The sequence below is a fragment of the Anastrepha ludens genome, chromosome 3 (assembly GCF_028408465.1).
Source record: "Anastrepha ludens isolate Willacy chromosome 3, idAnaLude1.1, whole genome shotgun sequence".
In the NCBI taxonomy this organism is placed as follows: Eukaryota; Metazoa; Arthropoda; class Insecta; order Diptera; family Tephritidae; genus Anastrepha; species Anastrepha ludens.
Window position 1 is genome coordinate 123737600 of NC_071499.1, and position 27819 is coordinate 123765418.

General features: G+C 37.0%; 1 protein-coding gene across 4 annotated transcripts in view; it reads left to right on the plus strand.

The window, feature by feature from the left end:
* The window catches only part of LOC128858997 (optomotor-blind protein-like), a 63204-nt gene extending 36049 nt beyond the window's left edge, over positions 1–27155 (plus strand). For 2 of the 4 annotated variants that reach the window (XM_054095642.1, XM_054095643.1), the window contains one exon: positions 24872–27155. In XM_054095642.1, the coding sequence (XP_053951617.1) occupies positions 25806–26972 (1167 nt within the window). In that variant the 5' untranslated portion in view covers positions 24872–25805 and the 3' untranslated portion in view covers positions 26973–27155. Of the gene's footprint in view, positions 1–24393; positions 24651–24871 lie in introns of those variants that run through there. The other 2 variants (XM_054095641.1, XM_054095644.1) reach the window with 2 other exon arrangements.
* The last annotated feature ends 664 nt before the right edge of the window (positions 27156–27819 follow it).

Sequence of the window (27819 nt, forward strand, 5' to 3'; positions counted from 1 at the left end):
GAAAGTATTCTGGACGTTGCTTTGAAGCCGTAGGCAGACAAACATTTCGGTGGCAGACATGGACTTTCAACAGGAGCTCGAGTGAACCAAGAATGGCTAAAAAACAACGTTCCCAGCTTCATAACGTCTACACAATGGCTTCCAAATTCACCAGACGCGAATCCAATGGATTATTCTCTTTGTGCCATTTTGGAGAGCAAAGATTCACCAAAGATTCGGCGCTGCAAGTCTCATTCGAGCTGCTTGCGATTCGTTTCTGGACAGTCTCACGGCCTTAGTCAAGGCAAAAGGTGCTCATATCGAGCAAAAGTAAAGTGTTTCTAATTTTTTTATTATTTTCACACTTTTTTACTTTGAATAGAATAAAAGTAATTTTCCAAACTAAATGTATAGCCTTTTTAATTTGTTACACTTCGAGTGCCGAACCCTGTATTATCTTGGGGCAGAAGATATCCATTATTTTTGTATAGAATTTTAAAACTGTTTTGTGGTCGATCTTTAGTTTCTAAGGGATGTTACGACCCAAATGCCGGTCAACTTCAATTATTTCTATGATTTTATCGACATTTTCGACAGTTTTCCATTTTATTCAATTTTCTTTAACATCAAAAAGGCCTGCACAGAATCGACGAAACCAAAATTGCACTCAATTACCTTTTTCCAGTATCGGCAGCATAAACTCCATCACAATTTCAGCTCCCTGGCTTACATTTTCGCATTTATCAAAGGAAAACTGTAACATGCATCGAATTTTGTCTCTGTTGACTTCCATTGTTGACACCCTGCAACTCACAACTGAATGGAATGAATCAAAAATACCAAACGATTTTTTTAGTGTGAAATGTCACTAGCATAAACTTCAAATTGTTTGATCGATACTTCACGAGTTGACGATCACTACAGCTATCTACCGAGAAAATAATGGATTTATTTTTCGCCAAACTAATCTCTACAGGGTATGGGCAATGAGAGAACAGTCCTAGTGTTCTTTTCTAAAAATAAATACAAGACAACAGCCACATTAAGCAGTGTGATTTCATTCGCTAACTTATAATACGTTCACATATGCATTAATCATCTATAAATCCACCAAATTAATCTACCCGTTCACATATGGCAGATTACCTGCAAAATCACCTGTCAATACTGCTCCATAGAAATTATTTTGGTGAGGTATTCGGTGTTTTTGGTTTGTTTAATTATTATTATGAATTATTATATGAAGAAAATACAAGGAGAAGGAACAGCTAATTTAATTGCGCAATCGGCTGCTGCAATGCGCATGGGATATTCAATATTACATTTTATAATAAGTAATAAGAGGACAAAACGTTTATGGACAAACGCTTTTTTCTGTAAAATGAATCCATAATTAATAATATTTAACAAAAATTGTATTAGAATTATGTTTAAATACCTATTTTCTTTGCCGGCATCCATTTCATTTAGTTTTTATTTTGATGTTTCTCCTTACATTCGTAATAATAATTATCGCTACCACAGAAAACACAGGGTTGTCTGTCAAAACGTATCGTTATTATCTAAGATTATTTTATAATCTCAGATTTTGGGAGAGACATTTTGTATGGGAAATCGCGTTTTTTAATTGCGGGTTTTGAATTAAGCGCGAAAAAGTAGATCATCTACTTATATGTGAACATATTATTGTTCCTCAAATTTTCATCGGGGTTATGCTTAAAAATCATGCTTTGAGAAAGGCTTATCAAAGTATCGTAGCAGCCGAAGTGTCGGCCATTGGGCAGACTACAGATACTAAAATTATTCACAGATAGTAAAATCTCATCTCCAAGCTATGCGTCGTAGACTATATAGTTTACAGCGAAGTGACTTTGGTAACCTGCGTGATGACTGTAGGAGGTTCTTTTTTTATACTCACTGAGGAGTCCAGCTGCTTCTTGGCAGCGAAAACTCTGAAGGCAGCGAGATTAAATAAAAAAATATCCACAAACTTTAGCAAAAGTAAAATATATTAACTCCGCTTATATCTTACTTATATACATATGTGAATATACATACATACTCGTATATGTATGTATCTCAGTTCATCTATAACGAACATTACAATTTCAACGTTGCTTAACACGGACGCTGACGACTGAACTAAAAGAATTCTAATGAAGTGAAAAATAAAAATGGCAGATAGAAAGTAATAAAACAAAGAACATTCCAAGATATCCGACTTGGGATAAAAGGACATGCCAAGCAGCAGCAAATATTTGAAAAATGCGTCCCAGGCCAGACCACCATCACTCCGACAATTGTGTATGGCTTGAATGTATGTACTGGTATGCCCAGCATGCAGCTAAGGCGCAGAAATTTAAGGAGTGGTGCAAATGCTGCATATGGCCGATAGAGGTGCCAACTCAAGCCAAATGCTCCGCGCATGTTTGTACTTATACGAGTATACATATGTACATGTAAGTATTTACACAAGCGATTGGCTGAGGGACACCAATCCGCGTGCGCGCAGCCAAACACCAACGTAGAGGATGTGTATAACTAAGAAATAGCGGACATGTGTGAAGCAGTTGGACTTGCAGAGAAATTCCTTGATGCTATATATGCATATACATATGTGTGTGTGAATGTATGTATGTATGGCTGCATTTGTATATGTGCAGAAATGTGTGTGTGTGTGGATGAGTTGGAATGTGTGTGCGCGAGTTTGTTTGTTTGTTCTGTGCGCTTGGCTGAGAGACAAATACCGAAAAGGAGTGGCTTAAAGTACACAAAATTCACACCACTTGCAACACTTCAGCGTCATGGTGTGGCAATGCCAACATACAGCACAATAAATCCAGCAACAACAACAACACCGGCTACAACACGAGCAAACACACCTACATCTGAAGGTATGTAAGTGCTACAATAATAACAATAATAGTCGGCATTAAGCACCATGCCGAGGTGCTGCGAGTGACTTTGAGTGCCAAGTGCTGTGCTGCGGCAGCAATGGCTGGCTGGCTGGCTGGCTATTTGATAGCAGAAAGAGCAAATAGCAGCGGGGGAAGAGTAGAAGCAGCAGGGGCAGTAGAGAGCAAGAACTGGTTTGTTTGGGCAGCAGCTACAACTATATGTGGCAGCCGTGTGGCATTCAACGACCCTACAACAGTCGCCACAGCGCCAATGCTTCATGCACCTTCTCCTCTCTAAGGCAGAAGATTTTGTGGATAACTTAGGTAGGTGCATGGCAGAGTGCTTGGTTTTGGGTGGTGCTGCAACACCATTGCTAGCCGCTGTATCGCCGTTTTGGCATTGCGCCACACGCACACCATTGCCATGCATCGGGCGAGACCACACCATCTCTTCAACAGCCATGTGTTAGTTGGGTGTGAAGTGGAAGTGGAACTGGAGTGTCGGGTTGGTGTCCAAGTGCCAAGTTGTGTAGAGAGAATCTATTCAAAAGCCTGGCGTATATGTCAGCAGACAGTGGGTGGCCACCTTGCGCGCACAAATGGCAGTGTGTAGCTGGGAAGGAAGTGCTTGTGCCAGCAGCGGTGACAACAATAAAGTCGTCAAGTTGAAATGCTGAGGGAGCTTTTTGGAGGGGTTTTCCCAGCAGAGAGCAAATCGGCAGGGAAGCAATAAATGGAGAGTTCTAAAATGATAAAAAACAAAAAAACTTAAATGAAATGTGACGACGTTGACACTCCATGAGATTGTATATGGTGCGCCTGGAACACGATATAAGAAAAACAACGAAAGCGACATCTGCTGTGTATTTTTCAAAAACAAGAAATACGTCGTATGTAGATATCAACATATTTATGTAAACAAAAAACAATACGCGCACGCTGCGACCAACAGGAAATAGTGGAAAAACGAAACTGTCAAGCTGTCAACGAGGCAAGTAAATGACATACGAGATATGAAAAAAGTATAAAAAGTATGAAAAAGTTGAAGGCGCGCAAATAAGAGGGGACTAAAAAGATAGCAAAGTAGAGCGGTAAAATTGTGTGAAATTGAATGAAAGTTAAAAAGTTGTGCAAAATGTTCTTAACAATTGCACAAAAAAATTATTCTGCCTTTTTCGGAGTTTTAAGTTTGTGCAAAATGTTCTTAACAATTACACAAAATTATTTCGAATTTTTCGGAGTTGAAAAAAATGTAAAAAACTAGAATTTTTGCCATCAAAAAGCTCGTCATCTCTTCTAAAACTCGCGAAATTTAGTCTCCGAATTTTTCGGAGTAAAGTGAATTTTCTAAATTTTGTACAACCACGAAAACCAGAGCTCGTTAAACGTAAAAAATTGTTGAAAGAGTTTTCCGAGCTTTCAGAGTTGCAGGAACGTACGCCCGTTGGTTACAGTGGAACTCCTAACAAAAGCCGTTGACTTTTTTGACCTTTGACTTTTCGATTTTTAAAACGAATTTGTAAAGAAGTTTGTGCAAATATGCAAAATAAACTACCAACAATTTGAGAATAAGTTATTAACAACATGAAAAATGTTTTTTCAAAGCAAATATTAACTAATTTAAAAAATAAAAGATAGAAAAATTTTCGGAACTAAAAGAAACATTTTTTAGAGGAGATACAGCAGTTATGAAAACTTATGAGAGTCAAACTAATTCAAATAAATTGTAGGAAGCATAAGAGTTCAAAACTTTCTAGGAAATTTCGCTGGATAGAGAACTCCGAAAATTTAAGAGTTACCATAAACTACTTACAATTTCAGAAAAAGTTGTTAAAAGTTCGAGAAATCTTTGTTCCATGTAGATATTAAGAATTTTAGACAAATTTTCGGAGTTAGTAACATTAAATAAAAGAGTGTGGTAAAATAATTCAAATAAATTGTAGAAAGCACATAAGTGTAAAAATTTCTTGAAAGTTTGCTAGATTGAAAACTCCGAAAATTTCGGAGTTAAGATAAAGTACCAATAGTTTGAGACTGAGTTAGTAGTAGTACGTGAAATGTTTGCTCCAGCCAAATATTAACTAATTTTAAAAATGTATTACTGAACAATTTTCGGAGATAATAACATTACTTGACAGAACCACTTTTTAAGGCCAATACAGCATTTAAGAAAACTTATAGGAGTTAAAAGAGTTAAAATGAATTGTGGAAAGCACAAACATTTTTAAATTTCTATGAAATTTTGTTGGTTAGAGAACTCCGAAATTTTCGGAGTTAGGATGAAATATTAATAATTTGAGAATAAAAAAATTGAGAATAAATTATTAATAATTTGAAAATAAATTATGAATATCACGAGAAATATTTGTTCCATGCAGATATAAACTAATTTAAAATTTAAAAAATTTTCGGAGTCAATAAAATTCGAAAAAGTGCTTGCTATTCCTGGACTTTGCCATTTTTCGAACAAGCACTGATTGAAAAACTTTTTTTTAAACTAAAAAAAAAAATTGTAGTGTTTGAAATTCGAAGCCCATAGAAAGTCAAAAAAATCTCCGTGCCACCTACCAATGCCAATTTTCTACTTGCATCTGGTGAAAGCATTTCTTTTATTGAAAGAAAATATGAAGTTTCAAGTACTGCTCCATGCTTCAAATATATAGTAGTAGTAGTAACTATGTATTTATTTATAAATATTGCATCTTACATTTGAATAATTTATACAAAAATTCATTTAAATATATAAATACATAAAGAAAGAAATAATATATTAAATGTGTGGCAATAACAGTGTTGTCTGTCACAACTCAAAAATTAATCAAAAATTAAAATCTGCAATAAGAAAAACTCTATAGCGTAAGTATAAGAGTATAAAGTAAGTTAGTATTTTCCAATTGTGGCCATTAAGGATATCTATTCTGCTTCATTTAGCTTCGCTGCGTTTAGGTATCTTGTTCAGATTTCCTTCAGTACCGGACATCTTCCTAAGAAGTGCTGAATATCTTCTTCCTCGTTTAAATTGCAGAGGCTGCATATTTTTTGAGCATTTCCATACGTAGTTGCATTTAGCTTCAGTAAACCACATCTTGCTTTGAATATTGTCGTAATATCAGCTAGCCACAAATCTTCTTTAATATATGATTCCCCTTTTGAATAGTCTAAATGTTTATAAATTCGCGTCGCGTGACTGCGCTTTTTGCCTTGCTATGTTGAGATCTTTTATTTTCATTTTGGTAAGAAGTTGCACGCACCGATCTTGCTAGTCTATAGCGGTGATGTTTTCTTCAAACTTCAGACCCAACTCCATTCCCAGGTCGTTCAGATGCTTAAGCCAAAACACATTTTTACTTAAGATGCCTTGTGTTAGTTTGTATGAGAGTCTGTTGCAATTGTATTTATAAATGGTTTCCCTACCTACATACATACTTCATGTGTAGCTCTAAAGAATAAATGTCGCTATCTTCTAAATAAGCTTCGAGTGTTATTGCATAATTCGGAGTGAACTCGGGTAGCTTGAGGATTCTTTTAATGAAGTAACGTCGACGTTTATTTACTTCATCGAATAAGGCATACACCCAAATACACGCTGCTTAGGTTTGTATCGCTCTGCATACCGCTCGGAACAGCTTCCATTTTGATTTTAATGAAATCAATGGTTTCGCTAAAAAATCGTTCCATGTGCAATTAATTCTAGCTAATATAGTTTCAATAAAATTCTCCAAAATTTCCCTATTGTTTAGTGTTTTTATTAAAGCTTATGAGTCTTCCAGAATTTCTTCCGTAAAATTATTTGCGTACTTTCAGATTGTGTTTGAAGCTTCTAACTTCTGATATAATTTCTATGGCAGAATTTTACGTGAAATCGTCTCTATTTATACACCTCTAGTTTGCTTCTTTTTGTTTAGTTATTTAGTATGACACATTTCTGTGCTTACTATTAGAATTTTCCGTATTTGTGTCACTCATAAAATATTTAATCATTTAAAAATAGATACTCTAAATTTACATAGCAGGGAAATGTAAAAGTAAATTTGTTATTGAATATGTGAATTCTTATACTCGTATTTACCCATATACATCCACATATATATGCGCAATATGTACCTACATCGGCTATATCTACATACAAATGTCAATAAATAGACGCAACTATTTATATTAACTCGTATCTGTATTTGTACATACCATGTTTGCATGTATGTATGTATATGTACTCGTATAAGTATATGAGTTATAAATGAGCAGGGTTAGAGCGTCTCACATACCTAACTAGTAATCAAATGAAATAAAAGGCAACGAACTGGAAATGTCAAAGCAACACAATATTTCGGAAGCGATAAATGCGAATAGTTTCAAATATTTAGAAACAAATACATACATACATATATGTATACATAGACAGCTAGTGCTTAATGTAGTATGTGCGCATACAGCCATTTGCTTATATTGTGAACGCAAGTATGTAGCAAAGTTTATACTTTTATGCGTAATATTGGCTGGCGAGAAGCTAAAGAAAAAAATATATAAATAAATCAACATACATACATATTTAGCTGCCATCTCGAAAGTGTCTGCTTTGGCGTCGAGCGTAGTCAATAAATTTTTGGAAATCTGCCAATCTGTGCTTTTAGATACATGCAGATGTGTTTAAAAGTGAATTCTTCTCCCTATACATTTTGGTGTGCTGAAGTTATGAAAACTTTAAGGGAGCGATCATAATTAATAGTAGAAAGCATAAAAAAATAAGAAATACTCGCTGCTTGGCTAATTTCGGAAATAAAATAAATTCACTTTAAGTGTTCTGGTATACGCCAAAAAGTATCTAATTTAAAAAATTAATGTTATAAAAATTTCGAATTTTTCGGAGTTAAATTAATTCCGAAAAATTTGCTAGTTATGCTCAAATTTTGCAAATTGTAGAAATAAAGCAACCAGGGAAAGCAAAACTTTCAAAATATAATTATGTTAAAATTTAAATTCTTTCGGAGTGAAGAAATCCTGAGAAATTTTCTTGCTGCACTAAATGTTTGCAATTTACAGTGGAAATTAAAGTAGGAACAGCTGTACTGAGGCTATGAAAACTTTAAGAGAGTGAAAATAATTCAATCGTATAGCGGAAATCAAACAAAATGAAGAAATATACGCCGTTTAGTTAACTCCGAAAATTTCGGAATTGTAATAAATAATTTTTAAGTGTATTGGTATACGCAAAACAGCAACTTATTTAAAGCATATACAAATTAAAACTTTTTCGGAGTTAAACAAATTTCAAAAAATTGCTAGCTATGCTCAGATTTCGAAAATTATACTTTTTAAAATACGCAATCCAGGATTGAATATTGAGTTTAAACAATGTAAATATTTAATTTAAAGAATTTGATTTTTCATTTTTCGGAGTAATACAAACTGCGTGAAATTTATTTGCTATACTCAGTTTTTGCAATTTACATAGTAAAGCAACCAGACAGAGAAAAAATTGAAAAATTTAAATAAATTTTTTATAATTTCAAAATTAAAATTTTTTCGGAGTGAAAAAAATCTGAGAGACTTTCTTACTGTACTAAATTTTTGCAATTTTAGTTAGAAAAAGAAGGCGCCACATATATATCAGAAGAGTATATGTAGGTTAAGATGTGCTTTTATACAATTTCTGTTATCCAACATATAAAACTTATTTTTACACAATTTCTGTTGTTCAAAATTTAAGATTTGCTTGTAGACAATTTTGGTTATGCTAAATTTTTTTTAATTTTGCACTTTTGCACAAGTTTTTAATTTTCAATAATTTCATGATTTCGTCATACAAGTAAATTTTGCAACATCTTTGAATTTCATAGGAGATACAAACTTCTTTTATTTTCTACTTTTGTGTGATTAAAATGATCGAATATATATTTATAGATCTCCTCATCCACCTAAATTGCAAAATAAACCACTTTTTTAAGTTTTTCAGATCTTAAAATTTGGGATGTCATTTATTTATTATGTGAATTTATCTTCAAATGTCTTATATTCATTTAAATTACAGGATTTCTGAATAAATTTCGGAAGCAAATATTTTTCCGTATTTTTCGGAGTTGGGTTGGTTTAGGTTATAATGGCTGGTTGCCACGCAGACACCATTTTGGCCCATAGCGATACCAGATTAGAGCCCCTTCTTTCGGAGTTGGGTAATATTTATTTATTTCATTGAAATTATGAATTTTTAATTCATTTTTAAAAACAGAACATAAGCAGGAGTCGCATAAAATATTAACAGAGTAAATTACAATTCAGTTAAATATACTTTGAAATTTTGCTTAGAATTTATTTCTAAATGCCAATACATTTTGAAGCACACATGTTTTCCGAATTTTTTGGACTACTCAAAATTTTTGGATTCATAGCAATTATAGATTTTGAGTTAATATTCAAAAACAAAAAAAACAAAGTTCAATAAACTGTTTTTTCCAAGCTCTTCATAAGCCAATTACAAATTCATACAAATTATTGTTCAAGTTCTTTTATCGGTATCTTTATTCGTTAAGTTCAATTAAGGCACTAAATATTTACATATGTTAAAAAAAAATCAGTCTTAACAAACAAAGTATTTCCGAATTGAATGCTCGACGTGTATGTGAATTTTCGAATGGATTTATGCATACATTTTCAATCTTTGAATTTACACATAGAATATTGAATGCTAAGCTTCGCGTGTTGTTTATATTTTTTTGTATAAAAATTCCTTTCAATTTAAATTCTTCGCCGCTTTACGCTCAGTCAAATCTAATGTCTGGCGTTTGAAAGCACATCAATGCATGCCCATATATACGTACAATGCCCACATACACACAGTATTTACGTACATGTGTTTGGGTACGAAATTCCACCAACATCGATGTGTTGCCTTCGCCGCCGCCTAAGTAACACTTGAAAATTTGCAAATCCTTTCAGCACTTCAGCAGCCATTCGACAGCCATTTACACTTGCCTTTCACACAAATATGCGCACCTATGTATATAAATATTTATATAAGCATAAGCAACTGCATATATATGGGCATATTTGTATGTGTGAGTGCACTTTTTGTGTGTTTATATAACCCTAGGTGCTCATATTTACAAGTGAGTCGCACCATCGCACCATTAGGAAAGTGCAAAGTACTCTTCGTCGTATTGTAGTACTTCAGGTCGTATACGCAACATGCCACAGTGCCATGTGGTGCAGTCGTCAGTCCGTTAGTGTTCGTTTAAAGCAGCCTATTAGAGCTAGCACCGACGCCGAGACTTTATTTACACTTCGGTTCATAATAGTGCAGGCGTCTCGGGCATTTTTTTTTTTGTTTTGTGTGTTGTGTTGCTGTTTGGTATTTTTGTATATTTTTTACCAACAGATTTGTTTTCAAACTCAAATGATTGCTTTGTATGTGTGGCACCGCAAAAAAGCTTGCTCTGGCAGACGACTTGGTGGTTTGATGTATTGCAAGCGCATTTATGTTGCAACAAAAGTGCAGCAACACTGCCAAGCAAAGCAATAAATTCAAATAAATGCCTACAACAAGAACACGCAGTAGGTTGGTGAAAATTGGTTGTCGGCTGCATTTTCGGGCTGATGATGAAACCCCACTCCACCCAACCTCACGTCCCTGCTGCCCTTTCTTTCTCGTCTGCCTTTTCTGATCTTTCTTCGGTTACTTATGCTGCTGCGTAGATTTGTTTTACGCCATTTTATTGCCGCTTCTTGTTAACTTGCACAGTTTTATTCCTAATGTGAACGCTGCATTTGCACTGTTTATTTGTATGAAATTATACGTGCTCTCGTGTTAGTGTTTACAATCGCACCTCGAGTGTTGACCCGACACTCTAGTAGGCGCTTGCTGATGCGGTTGTCGGCGTTGGCACAGAATGTAATACTGATGAGCGTGATGATAATGATGATGCTAAGTATGGTTATGCAAGTACACAGAGTGCGATGATTCATCATTCCGCTTACATTGGTCGGAGTGATAGGTATATTTAGTTAATTTGGTTACTATGAACAAGTAGCTTCAAGTGTGCATGTACACTATAGGACTGTCGTTATTTTTCATAAGAGAGGAATGAGTTGCTATTTCTACGGTTCTATTGGATAGGATGAGTAGTTTAAGGTTTGCTAATAAAAAAAATATCTTCCAGAATTTATGTCCTACATACAAACATTTTGATTTTTATGATCGTAATAATTTTTTTGAACTCCGAAAAATTCGGAGTAGAGTAGCAAGAAGTAACTGAAGAGTTTTATGAGCATAGTTTTTTAATTTAATGAGTGTAATAATTTTTTATGAACTCCGAAAATTTCGGAGTAGTTTTTTTTATGAAAATCATAAATGTGGGGTCTTATTACTTCTTAATTGGTCACTACGGTTATAAATAAATTTGTCGCAGTGTTTTTTCTCCGAAAAATTCGGAGTTGATTCTTGAGAAATTAACTCAATTTTTTAATTAAGTATGTACTTATTAATAACTAAACAACATTTTAGTAATTTTTAACACTTTATTTACGCCGTAAATTTCCGAAATTTACTGCATAGTCGAAAAGTGGACAAAAATTAAATTATTTGCATAGGCATAATTAAATACTTATTTCATGCATCTATTTTCCTGTACAGCAGATTTCTTTTTATTTGTGCGTGAAATTTCCAAAGTTCAAAAATTTCAATTCTTGTTGAGAACTAATGCGCACTTATTTAAACGGCATTTTAACGGATGGCGAGATTATATTCGTTTGAAATTCATTCAAGTATCGTTTCAAATCCTGCGAAAATTTACTCCTAAATTATAAGCAAGCAGCTTTATTGCTTACAGTTTTAGTATTAAAAATAAAAAATATTTATTATTCCGGAATACTTCGAAGTATCTAAGTATATTTGCAAGTGAAGTGCAAAAATAAAAGATTTTTGGTAAAACTTAACTTGCATTTAAATATTTTTAACAATTGATTAACTCCGAAAACTTTCGGAGTCATAATTAACATTATATTGCGTTATTAATAATGTAGATTTAATGAGGCCATGTAAAATTATTTTGCAATATCTGTTGTATTTAAAAAATTACTCCGAAAACTTTCTCAGCTAATTTTGGCACCAGAAATGTCTTATGCATATTCGCATTTAGTTGAAATTTGTGGAAACATGCGCAATAAAAGTTATTTTGAGCTCCGAAATATTTCGGAGTAACAATTTTCCGAAAATTAAATGTAAAGTATTGTGCATTTTTGGCAAAGTTAAACTAACAGTTAAAAACATGTGTGTATATAGATATATTTTTTCCCCGTGGTTCCTAGGTGGCACATAGGGCCACAACAAACAGATTGATTTATTTGAAGCTAGAAATTTTATTTGTCTTCACGAATAGCCTGCTTTCTGCTCTTCTGCATCCACCTGCCACTTCCAGGTGTTGGTTATGCATACAAAATTCGAAAATTTTCGGAGTTACAACTAAAATCCCGTTTCGTTGACAGAGCTGCTTACATTACTAGTTTCTGTAAAAAGCTCTTCAGGAGCGTTCATGCTACATTTAGACTTTCTACTCCGAAAGAATGTTTAATTAGCTGATTTTTTCACCACCAAATTTTGCAGAAGAGTTAAGCTGCGTTTCGCTTGGTAAAACGCATTTATACCGGAAAGGAAATATAGGCAATTTTTTCCAAAATTATAAAATATTAGTAATTTGTACTAATGATAGCCTTTTATCAAAAAACAAAACTATTTTATCAACAGGTTACTTGACCACTCTCACCACATAAGTTTTCCACTGATTTTTTCAATGTGCTCCAACATTTTCTATGTGTATTTATTCCTTGCTTATATGCATAATTCTATATTTTGGTTGCCCACAGACGTAGTATATAGACTTGCATGCAAATAGTTTGAAGGTCAAATAAGGTTATTGGTAGCTCAAACATTTTTTCCTTCAATTGTCTGAGTGCGTGTGCTCGTGCTCGTATATGGTCTGGACTACCTGTCTGGCATGCTGTAAGCACTTTGTTGTTGTTATTATTGCACATATATCGAATATTTGTAAATCGACCACGTGAATGTTATGCGCCAATTTACGCACAAATATTGTAAAATACATAATGCAAGCAAAAACAACTACTAGTTGCCCTGACACTAGCAACAATGCGGCCCAGAGCCGACAGCAAAAGCAAGAGGAAGCTGTGGCAAAGTTTTACAAGTTGTTTGTTTGATTTTTGTGGAAAACTGTAGCATTTTCAACGCGCGAAAATATGAATTTTTCCCAATGTGAATTCCCATGAACCTTAAATGAATGAAATAAAATAAATATAGATTTTACTATACATAGACACACTCGTCCACATCTCAGTGCGTCCGTGAGATGTGAGGTATGTTGTGAGGGCAGGAAAGATTTTATTTTAATCCGATTTTTTCCCACTAAACATAATTAAAGCATGAACATAAAATCTCTTGATTGCCATTAAGCTTAAATACAGATGCAAAGCCTGTCAGCTGTATTCACCAGCAGGTGCCCTATTTCCTTAAATAAGTGTGCTTGAGAATGATATGCCGCACCTGTAGGTGTATCGGCGCGTGGAGTGAAATATTTGAGTGGGTGTTCATAGCCAGGTATCCAGCTGAAAAATCTACTAGTAAATACTTGCAGCGAAGTACTGCCTTTCTAGTGTAAGCGGAGTCTAGACTAGTTCGCACTCCATTCATGGCTTCACTGCTAATGTTTTCGATTTCTGCCAACGCTAATCTCATATTTTTTACTGGCCTTGAGTAGAAAGGCTGTTACACATTTTCGGATATTATTTTCGATATATTATTTCGTTGTTTGTATATTTAAAATTTCTTTTAATTTGAATTGGACCTAACTTAATACATAAATATTTTCCTTAATTTTTCCGAGTTGCTTAAATTTTGATAAATTATATTAACCCTTTGCGGTTGATGCCGTCTCAGTGGCGTCATTCGCAAGCCATCGTAAAAGCCAGTGCCGCCAGTCTGGCGCAAGATATTATTAACGCTCCATTGGGCACCCGTGTCTTGCCAAACTAGCTTTTTCGAATTTGGACGTCGAATTAACATATTTCTATTATAGCTAACCACTTGAGCTTCCAGGTAGCTTCCTAAAACTAAAATTTCTATCGATTTAAAAATGATCCTCGAACAGGGCGAGAAAAGACCGCATCCGGTTGACAAAGAGAAGGTTTTAAAAAGGTGTCCAACGGCAGGTTAAGAGGAAAGGAAAGATTTACGGAACACTTTTAACGAATTCTGTGTTTTCTAATTTCCATTTTTTTTCTTAAATCATTAAAAATAACTCCGAAAAGCTAAATTTGCGCCGACTAGCTGTTGCTTCCATCGCAAAGGGTTAATTATAAAACATGGAAAGGTATTTTAAACTATTCAGAGTGTGAAATATTATTTATAAATACCATCAAATATGAATTTCAGTAAATATTGCAAATTCGAAGTTCGTATGACAGCGAAATCTAGCGCCGAATTTTTCGAAGCTCGGGAAAATTCTATAGAATTGAATTGAATTTCTCTAAATAGTATTTATGAACATTATACAAGTATTTTTGCGAAAATTTAGAAAAATTGTGGTCGGAATTTTTCGGAATTTAAAAATATCAAAAAAATATGCTTGCAATTTACTAAAATCGAGTATACCTACTTATGTACCACAACCGTCGTAATTTGTGCATATTCCAAACAAAATTTAGAGCACAAATGCGTTTCCAAAATGTTTTGAAAGCTCGTAAAACTAAAGAAAATTTCAAGAACTCTGTCAAATATTTTGGAACAACTTAAACATCTTTATTACAAGCAGCTTCGAGCGTTCAAAAGAGTGCATATGAGTGTTTAAATCTCGTTAAGAAAAAAAATTGTTTCTAAGAATTTATGTCTTATGCACAAACATATTTTTTTGAACTCCGAAAAATGCAGAGTTGGTTTTTCGTGAAAAGAATAAATGTATAGTTTTATTAGCGTAACAGTTTTTAACTTCGAGTAAAAAGTGACTCCGAATTTTTCAGAGTTGGAAATTTTATCTAAAATTTGTTAAAACAAGTCGTATATGCAAATTGTACGTAAGCCGAGTATGTTTCGAAGCACATATATATGTGATTCCGAATTTTTCGGAGTATGAGTAAAGTTTGTCAAATATGTATGCAAGTTTAAAACATACATAAAGAATCAAGTCATTGCCAAACTGGTTTGCAATTGCGGAAACAGCAACAGTTCTGAACTAAAAATGAATTTCGCTAGTTCCAGTTTTCACTACAAACACTTGCACTAGTATTTACTACACATTGGTGCATACATACATGCTTACATATGGATACACAAATGTATGTGTGCATGTATCGGAACACTTTCCTATGAGTGCTGATGAAGAGAGCGCGTGCTAACTAACTTTAAATACATAGATTATTGTTGTTATTATTACTATCATAGTTTTTGTAATTATTGTTGACGTGTAAACATTTCCGTAGTCAATTCACCAGCCTCCCAACAGGTCCTCCGCCTAGCTTTCATATAAGCGAATTGGTCGAGATATTTAATAAGTCAGTAGTAGTAAATATGTATGTATTATAAATGAAGCAAAAACAACTGTGAAAAACACAGTATGTGCATGCATTTGCGGATACATAACCATATATATAGATGTACATATATACATAAGTATATACATACATAAACTCCTACAACTTTTATCTCTGCCTGCTTTCGTCTCCGGCCTCATCCCCGTCAGCTGTCGGCCCTGTCTGCATGCTGTTGCTGCTTTTGCGTCATTGCAATGAGTGTGAATGTCTGTTTATTTATCTGTCATACTGTTTGTTATTTACCAACCTCATTTGCTAAACCGCCGTCCACATTCACCGTCACTGCTTCGCATTGCATTGCGTTTGACGTTGCGCCTGCTTTAGTTTGTTGGTTGGCCGAGCTGTTTAAATCATCACACCATTTGTTGATGCAACTGACACGGCTGTAGTCGTAAAAGTGTGCATTACAGCTGCTAGCAAAATTAAGTTCGGCCGCTATGTTCAGTGGAAAATCACAGCAGAAAAATTCTTTTCTCTTGTAAGAACTGCTTCTTTTCAAAGGAGCAAAACCAGCTGAGATTTCATTTAGGCTTAGATTTTAGATTGTTCTCTTAACAGCAGGAGGTATGTAGATAAATATAAGATAAGAAATCTTAAATATAAATAATTTTTTATAAAACGATATTATAATGGCTATAGCTTTCATTTTTTATCATAATTCTTCATAGCATAACATGTTTTGTTATGTTTTATTATGCTATTTAATTTAATTTGATTAAATTAAATACAATTTTTTACACTGTTTTCTTTTTTTTTTTGTTTTTTTTTGTGTTAGTTTAGTTGAATTTATTTTTCTTAATTTAATTAAATTAATTCATCTTATTTTGCTTTATTGCATTTCAGTGAGTATCCGTTTCTTTCCTGTCCGTTTCTCTGCCTTCTCTAAAAACTCTAATCCTCGTACTCGTCGTATTCATCATTTACAAGCCGAAAACTATACTTAAGCTTGTTGTTGCTCCGCAATTACGTACCTACATATGTACATGCATACATGCCTGCATTTATAAGTTAAGTTTTTATGCGGCTCAGTTTGTCACAGTGCCTATCGCAAACTTTTACTAACCACACATACACACCGTCGCTCACTGCCTCCGCGAGTATAGCAAGCACCCACCTCTTTTTCACTTTCTGCCATGATTTCTCCTTATGCCGCTTCGCCTCTCTGCAACATCATTCTACTCAGAAACTGTGAAAAGCGCCGCCCTTCCTTGTGCACAGTGAACACAATCAAAAAAGAAAAAACTCGCGGCTGACCATCCGCAAAGCCAATACTTTATTAGTAGACGTCGTGCTGTAGACGTCGTCGTTGTCGTCGTCGTCGTCGTCGTCACTCGACAATCAGAGCCAACCATTTTTCACGCCGAGCTCTCAGATCAGCCTGATCAGCATAGCGGTGTGCTCGCCCTCACCTTCGCTAAAACACCACTTCAATTGCTCCTTCTTCATCGTCAAACACACTTGCGCGCTCTTTCTCACCATCACCTGCTGTGCGCCGCGTGTCTAACGCTTTGTCACTTTTACACCAACGCGCACGGCGTGGCGATGAGTATGAGAGCGTGTGTATTTGCTCGGGGTGGATGAGTGTGTGCGATGCGCTTTAATGCGTCCGCCCATAAGCAAACAATACACGCCATCATTCAGGTTCGTTTTCAATACGTTTGGATGTGTGTGTGCAACGTTGCTGTCAAATGTCTTTTGGTGTTAGTTGTTTGTATTTGTGGTTAAAGTTGTCACACGGCGCTCGCTCATTGACGGCAGTGGCTGCGATGTTGTGCGCTCTGCTTGCGTCGACCGCAATGTTTTCAGTTTGATTGGAATTAGAAACGCTTACTCGTTATTTTATGCCTGAACTCGCTCCTTTATTTACGTTGTTCTCTCGCATAGCGGACTAGTTTGGTGTGAAGTGCATGTGGTGCATTGGTGGTCGTCATGTTTGCCGCGCGCATTAAGCTTGCTTGGGCGGCCGACGGCGATGCAGATTACTGAGCGCCAACAAAAACTTGTTTTTCTCCTCTTTTTGTTGCATTGTTGTGTATAGCGTGTTTTTGTTTTATTTCAAGTGCCCTTTAACTTCTAGTAAAAAATCCTTACTTTTTTTCAAGCTCATTTTCTCTTTATTTTGGGTTTCCATAATTATTTTTCTAATTTTAGCTTTCTTTCACTACTTTTCTTTGTTCCATTTCTTCTAATTGGTTTAGAGATTTGCTGTAAGCCAGCTTTAGCACTTTTTTTCTCGCGCCACTGCTGCTTACTTCGCTTTGAGCGTCTCCCTGTTGTTACACACAGATTACACTCAACCAAATAGCAACATTCAGTAAGACCAACAACACCATCAAAAACAAACAGCACTAACAATCTGTCACCTTAGCACATCTTCTACTTATTCTTTTCCGCTTATAGCTGGGAGATTGTACAGTGTGAAGCTTTGGCCTTGCCTCGCTCGCACGTACGCTTCCTCTCTATCAAGCTCTCTCAGTCACGCGTTCCAGCAAGTTCTCCAGGCTGACCTCTCAACTACACTTTGGTGTTTCTTTGGAAATTAAAACCACAACGCTGGTGCTATCTACAATCATTGTTGTTGTTTTCATATTCACTTTGGTGACAAATTGTTTCCCGTGTGTGTGTGTGTGTGTTGAAGCTTTGTCAAACTAACCAGGTCTATTGCTTTTGTTGCTTCTGCCATATTGTCAAACTTACTTCCATTGTTGTTGTTTTCGTCCATCTTCAGCACGCCTGTATGTTTGTGTACATGTGTGCGCGCTTTGTCGTCGGAAACGGTGCCGCCTTCGTCGCATTCATTCGCACTCTCAGCCGCGCAGACGCGTCTCAAACACCTCAAATTGGGTATGTGTGTCCATTTGTGTATGTGTGAGCCCCTTTGCTGGTGTTAATGTCACCAACACGCTGGCGACAGCACGAGTGACAACAAATGAAAACAATAAAAGCAATAACAACACCAACCTACACAAAGTTGGGAGCACTCAGCGCTTGGTGCTTGGCGTTTGGCGCTCTTCGGTCAACTGTTTTCTGTTGTTGTTAATGTTCTCTGGCTCTTGTGGGTGTGCTTGGTATGGTGGTTTTATATCATTTAAATGGCGTTGTTGTTGGTGTCTAATGGATAATCTGTTTGCTTGTCACTTGGCTTTGCGACAACAACAGCATGTAACAATCAACACTGCGCATCTTCGTCGCTCAAATTGGTTGGTACCAATGCCTCAGCTCATCTTGCTCTGCCTGCTGCAGCTGCGGCTACCTTTCCTATTTTTTTGTTGTTGCTGCCTTTGCTTTGTTAGAGAATTTGTCACCTTCGTTTGTTTGCTCACTCCACGCTGCCTCTCACCCGCCTATTAAACTATTTACTTAGTCACTCTTGTCATCTCTTTCTCATGCGCCTATTTTCACGCCTTAACCGCAGCACATTGATGCCAACCAAAAAAGTGTCGTCATCTTCTTCTTCTCGCTTACGCTGCTTGTTCTTATTTTTTCTCACTTGCGCTTAGCATTTGTCGCTATTGCCTACAATGTCTACAAAATTCTTTGCTGCTGCTGCCTCTTTACCGTGTTCACATAGCATGAGCTGCGACTCTCTCCTGCTTCATAATACTTTCTCTGCCGCTAACTCATTGCCGTTTCGTACTCATTGTGTCTTCACTCGCTGCTTGTGCTGAGCTGTGCCGTCGTTTGTCAACTTCAACGTGTGAGAATTTGTCACCCGATTTGGCGTTGCGTTGTCTTGTTTATTTGTTCTTCTATGTATGTCCTCTCCCGAGGACGCCTGATATTCTCCTCCTCTTTTTCAGTGTCGCCGTTAAACCGCTTAAGTAGCCCCAGCAAATGTGTTTGAGCGACGGAAATATCACAAATTCGTATAATTCAAGCGCTGATCTGGCCCAATGGTTGTGACTTTGTAAGTTTTTCAAAGAATTTGTGTGAAATTTTCTGTATCTCTAACTTGGAGGAAACTAAATGCAAATGGAATATTCAATTCAAATAAATACATATTTAAGATTACTGAGACACATTTTTAATCGAAACGAAGGAACATGACATATTGCCCTTCGAATGCTTTTTGCTCTATTCACTTCTCAAAAACTTGTTGAAAAACTTTCCCGTTTTCATTCACATCTTCAAAATGGAAAATACGAAATAATAATAGTGGAATCCAAACGTAAAAGCAGATTTTATTTGCAAAACATAAAATTTGGATTTTTTTCAAAATTGACTTTTGGCTCATCACTTTTTTAGATGGGTTGAAATGTATTCGATAGATGAGTTATTACCGTAAAATATAGATTTGGAATTAAGTTTATAATTTTTGATTGGATCAATAATCCTTTCAGGTGCTAATCGGCACCAGCTGGAACGCAAGTGAAGCCAAGTTCTGCTCCACTGGAGCTTTCCTAAGCAAAGGAGGTCTTTCTTTTCCTATGCAAATAAAATTGGCTTGTTATTAAGCTAAATTATAAAAAATGAGAAAGTGAAAAAAGTCTAAATAAAGGTAACACTACCTAATTTTTGGAGCTTTCATGTAAATACGCAAAAAAAAATTTAATTGTTTTATTGAATTTCATTTTAATTTCGTTTCATATTATTTTTTTTTTTATTTTAGGTTTTTTTTTAAATTTTTTTATTTTATAAAAGCTTGCATAGCAATCAAATGGCTTTATAAACTAAAATTAACGCAGCATTAGCTTCTGAGGCTTTCCGCTGAGGGAATATCGTAAAAATATTACTTTCCATCATTTCAAGTTATTATATTTCCTTCTAATTAATTCCATTTATTTTAGCTTCATTTTATTTAATTTCATCTCCTTTCACTTCTTTTTATTTATTGTTTTAAGCCATTCTGTTTCCATCCACTTCATTTATTTCATCTCATTTCATTGCGTTTCATGCCACTGCATTCATTTTATTCCGTTCCATTTCATTTCGCCAAATCGAATTCCCACGTAATCAGTACTTCACACAGGCTTAAATTCATGACATTAACTTTAAAAATATTCATCATTAACACCGCACACACTTTTCGCTAACTCATCAGCTGCTTGCTTGACTTCATTATCATCACCTTATTATTGTATTTAATTTATTTTATCTCTGCAACACATCGCGGACACTCACTCACCCGACGCCATCGTCCATCTTCCCAAGTCCAGTCAGAACAATACACACGTACACGTATGTGCATGTGTATGTGTGCACATTCATTCATACTCATGCAAGTATTTAGGTGCCTGTGAAAGCAAACACCACCTCCTCGTTGTCACTTCCACACCCCTTTTCAAAAACATCCTTTGACCAACCGACCAGCCCTTCTGCTTGCTTTTGCTACTTCGACTGCATGCCTGCTCTTTTTCAACGCCATCACCATTCTTGCTAGCAAAAACAGCCACGGAAACATCTTCGTTCTCTGATTTTTTTCCTTTTGGCCAGCAGCAGGTTTCGTTGTGTTTGCTTGTTATCTGCTGTCATTGGCGTTGGTGTTGTTGTTATTTGCATTGTTGTTGCTATTGTATTTTATTTTTGTCACCTGCACTTAACACCATAGTGTTGTCTCTTTTTTTCACACTCCATCACACGCCATCTTTACGCGACGGCGCTGAATTTGAACTCTTAACACGGCCCCAATGTCGTTCTGGATGTGTTGTGGTCGTCGCAGTCGTAGCCGTCGTCGTCGTCATCGTCGTCGTCATCGTCGTGGCAGTCAACACTTTCACACACGCGGCTAGAGATAAGTTGCCTTGGTCGCTTACCACTTAAGTGGATATGTGTTTGTTTCATTTGCTTTGGTGTCTTCCACTACATGCCAGTGAACAGTGTGGCATTTTGCATACGAAATTTTCAATAAATTAATTTAAGGAAAAAAATTAAAGAAAAATGTTGAAGTTACAAAAAAACCTTAATTTTAATTTTTGCAAGCACGCAATGCCGCTTAAATGTATGGACAATATTTTAAGCCCTTCCATAAATCTCGAATTTTTATGAAAAGAGTCTTGAAAGAAAATCCTACATGGAAAACTAAATGCTGCAGAAAGGGATGCCGAAAATGAAGATTTTTCGACATCACATAACGCATTGAAGCAAAATATTAGACAAAAGTGGTTATCGCTGAAGCAACTCACAGGTTAATTTAAAAATCTACTCTGTGCTGGTAATAAAATTCCGTGTAGTAAGAAAATTCCTCAAGATTTGTGTATATCGCAGTAACATGATTTTTACCTTTCTTTATCTTGAAAGATGTTTTTTTTAATGTAACCTCGGCTAGAGTATTACAATATATGTATGCATTATTATGAATGCAGAACGAACTTAGAAAAAGGAATGAACTGGTGCTAAAAAATCATCAAGTAGGAATTAAATAATTTACTTTGTTTTACAGGTCTTATGGAATCGCGATAACTTGTCATTTTTGTCAGGCACGAAGCACTGGAAAATTAACGAAATAGGGCGGCTAAGAAAAAAATATTAGTTATCAAGGGAATGAAATTACATACATAAATACATTGTGTAAGAGTTATCGCAATTTTAAATTTATCAAGCTTTCGAACTATAGCGAATTATTAAATGGAAGAGATTTTACTAATAATTCCAGAGTTAATCAATCAAAATCCAGAGCTTCTTATTTTCAAGATATCTGTATAGACAAATTCTTGCTCCCTGAGACATAAGCGCAAGTATTAGTTCAAAGGAATATTCAGGCCCAAAAAGTTCTCTAAATATGCACAGTGTGCTCTCTCTTTAGCGGACACCTAAGGGACTGAAAAATTTGTCTGCTTTTGAGAAAAGTGCAAAAAAGTTAGAAATGTAGTTTCTCGGGAGATTGCTGCAGTGATCGATATACATATCGTAAAGTATCGATCAAATACTTTCACACTAAAAAAATTCTTTTGGTGTTTTGTTTGTTCCATTCAGTTGTGAGTTACAGGGTGTTCACAAAGGAAAGCAACAAAGAGAAAATTCGGCACATTTTCCACTTTTTCTTTGATAAATGCAAAAATGCCAAGTGTTGTGAATGGTGTTTATGGTGTTTATGGTGCCGATACTGCAACAGTTAATTACGTGCAATTTGGTTTCGTCTATTGCGTTCAGGCATTTTTGATGGTAAAGAAAATGTCGATAACGTCGAAAATGTCGATTAAAATCACAGAAATATATGAAGTTAACCGACATGTTAGTAGTCGTAACATAGCCTAGGAGCTTAAGATCGACCATAAAATAGTTTAAACTATTTACGCCAAATGTTATGCAAAAATAATGGACTTCTTTTAAATTTAAAATTTGTTTAGAAAATAACATATGTCTGTTCAGAAGAAGCCTAAATCTGTCATCTACTTGTCATGTATTACAGAGCAAGAATGCAGTACTGGCTAACTGTTCGCAATATAAATGAATAGACTATCGCATATGAAGGTACATCCTCGAAATGTGTGTAGACTCAGCTTCTCTGCAATTTTTGGTTAACGTTTTGCTGCGGTCCAGTAAACGTCAGGGCCTTAATGTTGTGTCACTTTTGAATGGTAGATGAATTTTCAAGCGAAGCGGAGGTTTTCTCGTAAAGGTCGAGTGGTATTACCTCGCACAAAACACTTTTTGATGTCTAATATCCCAGCACCCGCTGCAGATATTTAATGCAGAAACAGACCCGCCAATAAATGGCGGTCGGCTGCACAACATAAAATGCTTTGGAAAATTTGTAATCAAATGTGTTTTGTGTTATAAATGTTTCCCCATTTTCTTTTTTATGTAATATTTTTTGTTTAATTGTATTTTTCTGCTGCTCAAGAGTGCTTTATTTTTGTATTAAATTTTTATAAACAATTTTTTTTTCACCCAAAATATAACCCAAAGCCTCACAGTTACTAACTTATCATTACGTACAACAGGCATGCACACATACACACATTCCTACGCACAGCCAACACGAAGGCAGCGTTTGCGAATGCGACAAAACCAGCACCTACACTAACCCAACAACAAACGGCTCAGCAAAGCTCAGCACCACCTACCTTAGCCATCGTCGCACCGCACCAGCCATAATCTACTCTTCATTGTTCATGTGCGCTGTGTGCAAAGCTTCCTCGGCCGTTGAACGACTTGGGCAACCAACTAAACTGAATACACACATGCACCTATACATACTTAAACACATACGCACACAAAACCCAAAGTAGAAAAAATATGCGACGTTGTCCCCACAAAGTGCGAAATTCATTCTGTACTGCTATTGCCCCTGCCACCACTTCTTACACAATTGTATTTTTTGTATTCCTCTGCCGATTTGTTGTGTTTGTTTTTGTTTTGGCATTGCCTCTTCTTTGCTTGGCGCTGGTGTCACCAGCCTTGTTAGCCCTAACGCTTTTTTACTGCATTAGTGACGGCGACGGTGACGACGACGACGACGTCTGGGCTTTGCCTGACCGCTGTCTCTTAGTGGAATTGGCGAGTGAGACCAATGCACGCACACAAATGCCATACACATATGCAAGGCAGCCTTACCGGTTTCTGATTTTCATTTCATGCTAGCCGTTTGCTCTCCAACAACGTCTTCTTCGTTTTATTCGTACCTTTAAACAGCGCACAGCTTACGACGCAGTCGGCGCTCTGCGCCTGTGTAGTTCAATTCGCTGTCAAAGCAGCTTTTTTTCTGAGTCGTACGCTGGTTGCCTATTGCATGCTCGCAAGCAATTCGCTCGCTACTCGTTACTATCTTTCGCTCAGCTGTGCGCGCGTGCTTGAGTGTGTGCGTGAACTGCGCTGCCAATTCGGTTGTTCGGTTGCTCGCTAGCGGACGAGTAATGCGCTCTACTCTCCTTGCCGCTGTTGTTCCGCTACTTGCCTTGTGAGACTGGTTTTTGGGGGGTTGCGTCGCTTCGGCGAGTATGTGTATTATGAGTATTATGTGTATTTTCCAGTTTGCAAGCGACCGGCGTGTAGTGCGTATCTCGGCTGCTAGTGTGTATATTGAATGTTTGTATTGTTTTTTTTTTTTGTATGCCAGCACTCGCCTTCAAAATTCTTACTCGATTTATCGTGTGCAGCAGCTCGCTTTTGTCGTCGTCGTCGTGGTCGTTCATATGAATTTTATTGGTTAGCCGCCGCTAAAACGCTTTTAAAATATAGTTTTCACAAAAAAATAGGCTTTCGTCCGCAGTGCTAACAAAGATTTAGTAAAGCAGAAAGTAGGTGAGGTATTCAAGTGTAAAAGCTTTCGGGGTAAAAGTGAAAGAAATTTGTATTTCCTTTGAGATCGCCTAAGTAGCCAACAGCGTAAAACCGTAAAGCCGGCGGTGATATGAGGAAACGTCAATTCGCTCACAGCCGCAAACCGCTAAGAGTACAAAATAAAAGTGCTGACATTTGTTTTTCTAATGGAATTTAATTGTATTTTAACTTTGACTTTGTAGCAAAATCAATGCAGCCGCCGCGGAAACACACTGGGAATCTACTGTAGCGCTGAAAAGCTTGTGAAAAGTAAAATAAAATTAAAAATATCACTGAAAGTGTAAACAAAAAATTAAACTAACTGGAAAAATATGTTAAAAGTGATGAAATTTTCTTGGGGAATTCTTTAAAAATATGTAAATTTGTGAATAATCTAAAATCCTAGTGAAAAAGTGCAATTTTAACAATAAAATCGTCGTGGAAAGTGGCGAAAAGCAAGAAAACTGAAAAATGTAAACCAATAAAGCAAAAAAATGAATTTCAACCCAACAAAAGTCTATTAAAACAATAAAAAAGTCATTACAGCCAACATTAAAAGCGTAAGCGCCACAAGAAAAAATTAAGGCAGTTATAGTCAAGTGCAACAATAACAAAGATTTGTTGAAAACCCAAAAAGTGTAAATAAAAAACAAAAATATTGGCTAGAAATGAAAATTCAACGCAATTTGGCTGCACAAAACTCGCAACAAGAACGCCAATAAGCCGCTGCGTTACGGGTCATCATTAAAAACAAAAACAAGTTGCTGCAAAGCGTGAAGACACGAGCATAAAGCTGCAGCTTCAAATCAAGCGCGCGCCATAAGCCGGAAGAAACCGTGATAAGACGTCTAAGCAGTGGGGAAAAGTGATGGGAAAAAGGCCAAGTCTGCTAAGCAACAGACACGGCTGACTTAGAGGCTCCAAACTGACAAGGCAACACCTATAAGTGACGAAAGAAAAATTGTTTTTTTTTTTTGTATTTGCTACGCGTGTTCCCAAAATCGTAGAAATTTTCTATTTAAACGTCAACAAACTGCTGCCGTCTATTTTCTAAGCATCGCTGCATTGTTGTTTTAGTGTTGGCGTGTTATTGCTTGAGCGCCTTTTGCATCCGCTGTTGCTGGAAAGTGTAATGTAATGAGATACGACGTTCAAGAGTTGCTTCATCAGTCTGCTGAGGATCCATTCGCCAGGTTCGCAAATGGGATGGCATATCATCCATTTCTGCAGCTCTCCCGACCCACTGACTTCAGCGTGTCGTCGCTGTTGACGGCGGGCACACAAGCACAGGCTAGCACAGCTACTGCCGCCGCCGCCGCCGCCGCAGCAGCAGCCGCCGCGGCAGCCGGTGATTTGGGCACAGGCGGCGGTAATACCGTATTGAGTGCGGCCACCTCACCCGTACAGCCACATCAAGCGCATCAGCATCAGCACCAGCACCAACATCAGCACCAGCAACAACAACCTCCAACAACACCTACAAGCGCTGCGGTGTTATTGCAACACCAACAGCAATTGCAATTGCAACAGCATCACCAGCAACAGCACCAGTTGCTTTGTGGCGCTGGTCAGGCATCGCCTGTGGGTGGTCAACAGCCTCCTTTGCTATCACCTGGTAGCAATAATAATAATAATAACAATAACAATACCAGTAGTAGCAATAACGGCAGTAAGTCGAGCAGTAATAGCAGCAACAACAATAACAACAATAACCGCAACACACCCACCACAAATAACAACAACGATCCTCAAAGTAGCAATAATAATTTGTCAGCGCAAGCAACGTCTCACGCGCAACAACAGCCACTAGCTCATCCAACGGCACATTTGTCGTCGCCACATTTGTCGCCGCACCAACAGCCGCCGCCGCCGCATCCGCACGTACCGCACGCGCAACCGCCACCTCCAGTGCCCCAGCATCCGCATCACTCGCCGGTGACGGGCCATCACGCGTTGGGACCACACCTGCCACAACAGCCGTACTTTCCAGCAGCCGCGCTAGCTGCGCTCGCCGGCAGTCCGGCTGGTCCACATCCGGGCCTATATCCAGCTGGTTTGCGCTTCCCGCCACATCACCCGCACGCTCATCATCCATTGGGCACACCCTACACCACCGCCGAGGACGTGGTGCTCGCATCTGCAGTGGCGCATCAGCTTCATCCGGCGATGAGACCTTTGCGCGCGCTACAACCCGAGGACGACGGCGTTGTCGACGATCCGAAAGTAACGCTGGAGGGCAAGGATCTGTGGGAAAAGTTTCACAAGCTGGGCACGGAGATGGTGATCACTAAGAGTGGGCGGTAAGTGGACATTTTTTTTAATTATTATTAAAATTTTAAGACGCAATGAAAGCCCAATAAAATGAAAATTTAAGGGAAGCAGTAAACCGCCAATGGGCTCACCCTAGTGTTGGCATGTGAAAAAGTAGTGCTTTTAGCACCACTAACGTTAAGCGTGCACTGCAAATTCTTTTGTCACCTCTTTAAGCGCTCTTAGTGCCCTCTCAAAATCACACTTCATTTACCGTCGGTAAATGGCGTTCCTCGAAAAGTTAGAAGCCTTTCAGAGGCTAGCTTTGAGATGGCGTGAATTATGCTAACTGCATATGTATGTAGGGAGCATTGTATGTTTGTGTGTATTTGTATTTTTTTTCGTACTTCTTAATACCCACCATCAACAACAACCCCGTCGTCTGTGCGTCAGCACAAATGACAGCCGGAATGCGGCAATATGGTGGAGGGATGATTATCAACAACAATGCATTTTATAGGCGCATTTACACACAAGGAAAATGGTTCATCATCAGTGCAGTTTAATTTGAAAAATATAAATATTCACGCACACACACATGCATGTTCTCATATGTGTATGTGCTGCGGAGAATAAGAAAAGTAATTGTTTCGATGGTTTTGCTAAAGAATGCTGACCTGTCTGAACCAGCAGCGAACCAGTTTAAGAATATCAAAGGATCTGTTTTAGTTCTTCGAAATTAAAAAAAAAAAAATCGGTACAGTGATGAGTAGTGGATGCCATTTTGCTAAATCCGTATGTAGTGCATTTGCTTTTATTTCAAAGTTGGGCAATGCAAAGTGCTGTGACAGTCTTTGGCCGGATATAAATCCGGTTCGTTCTGATAGCGTAGAACCGTCGA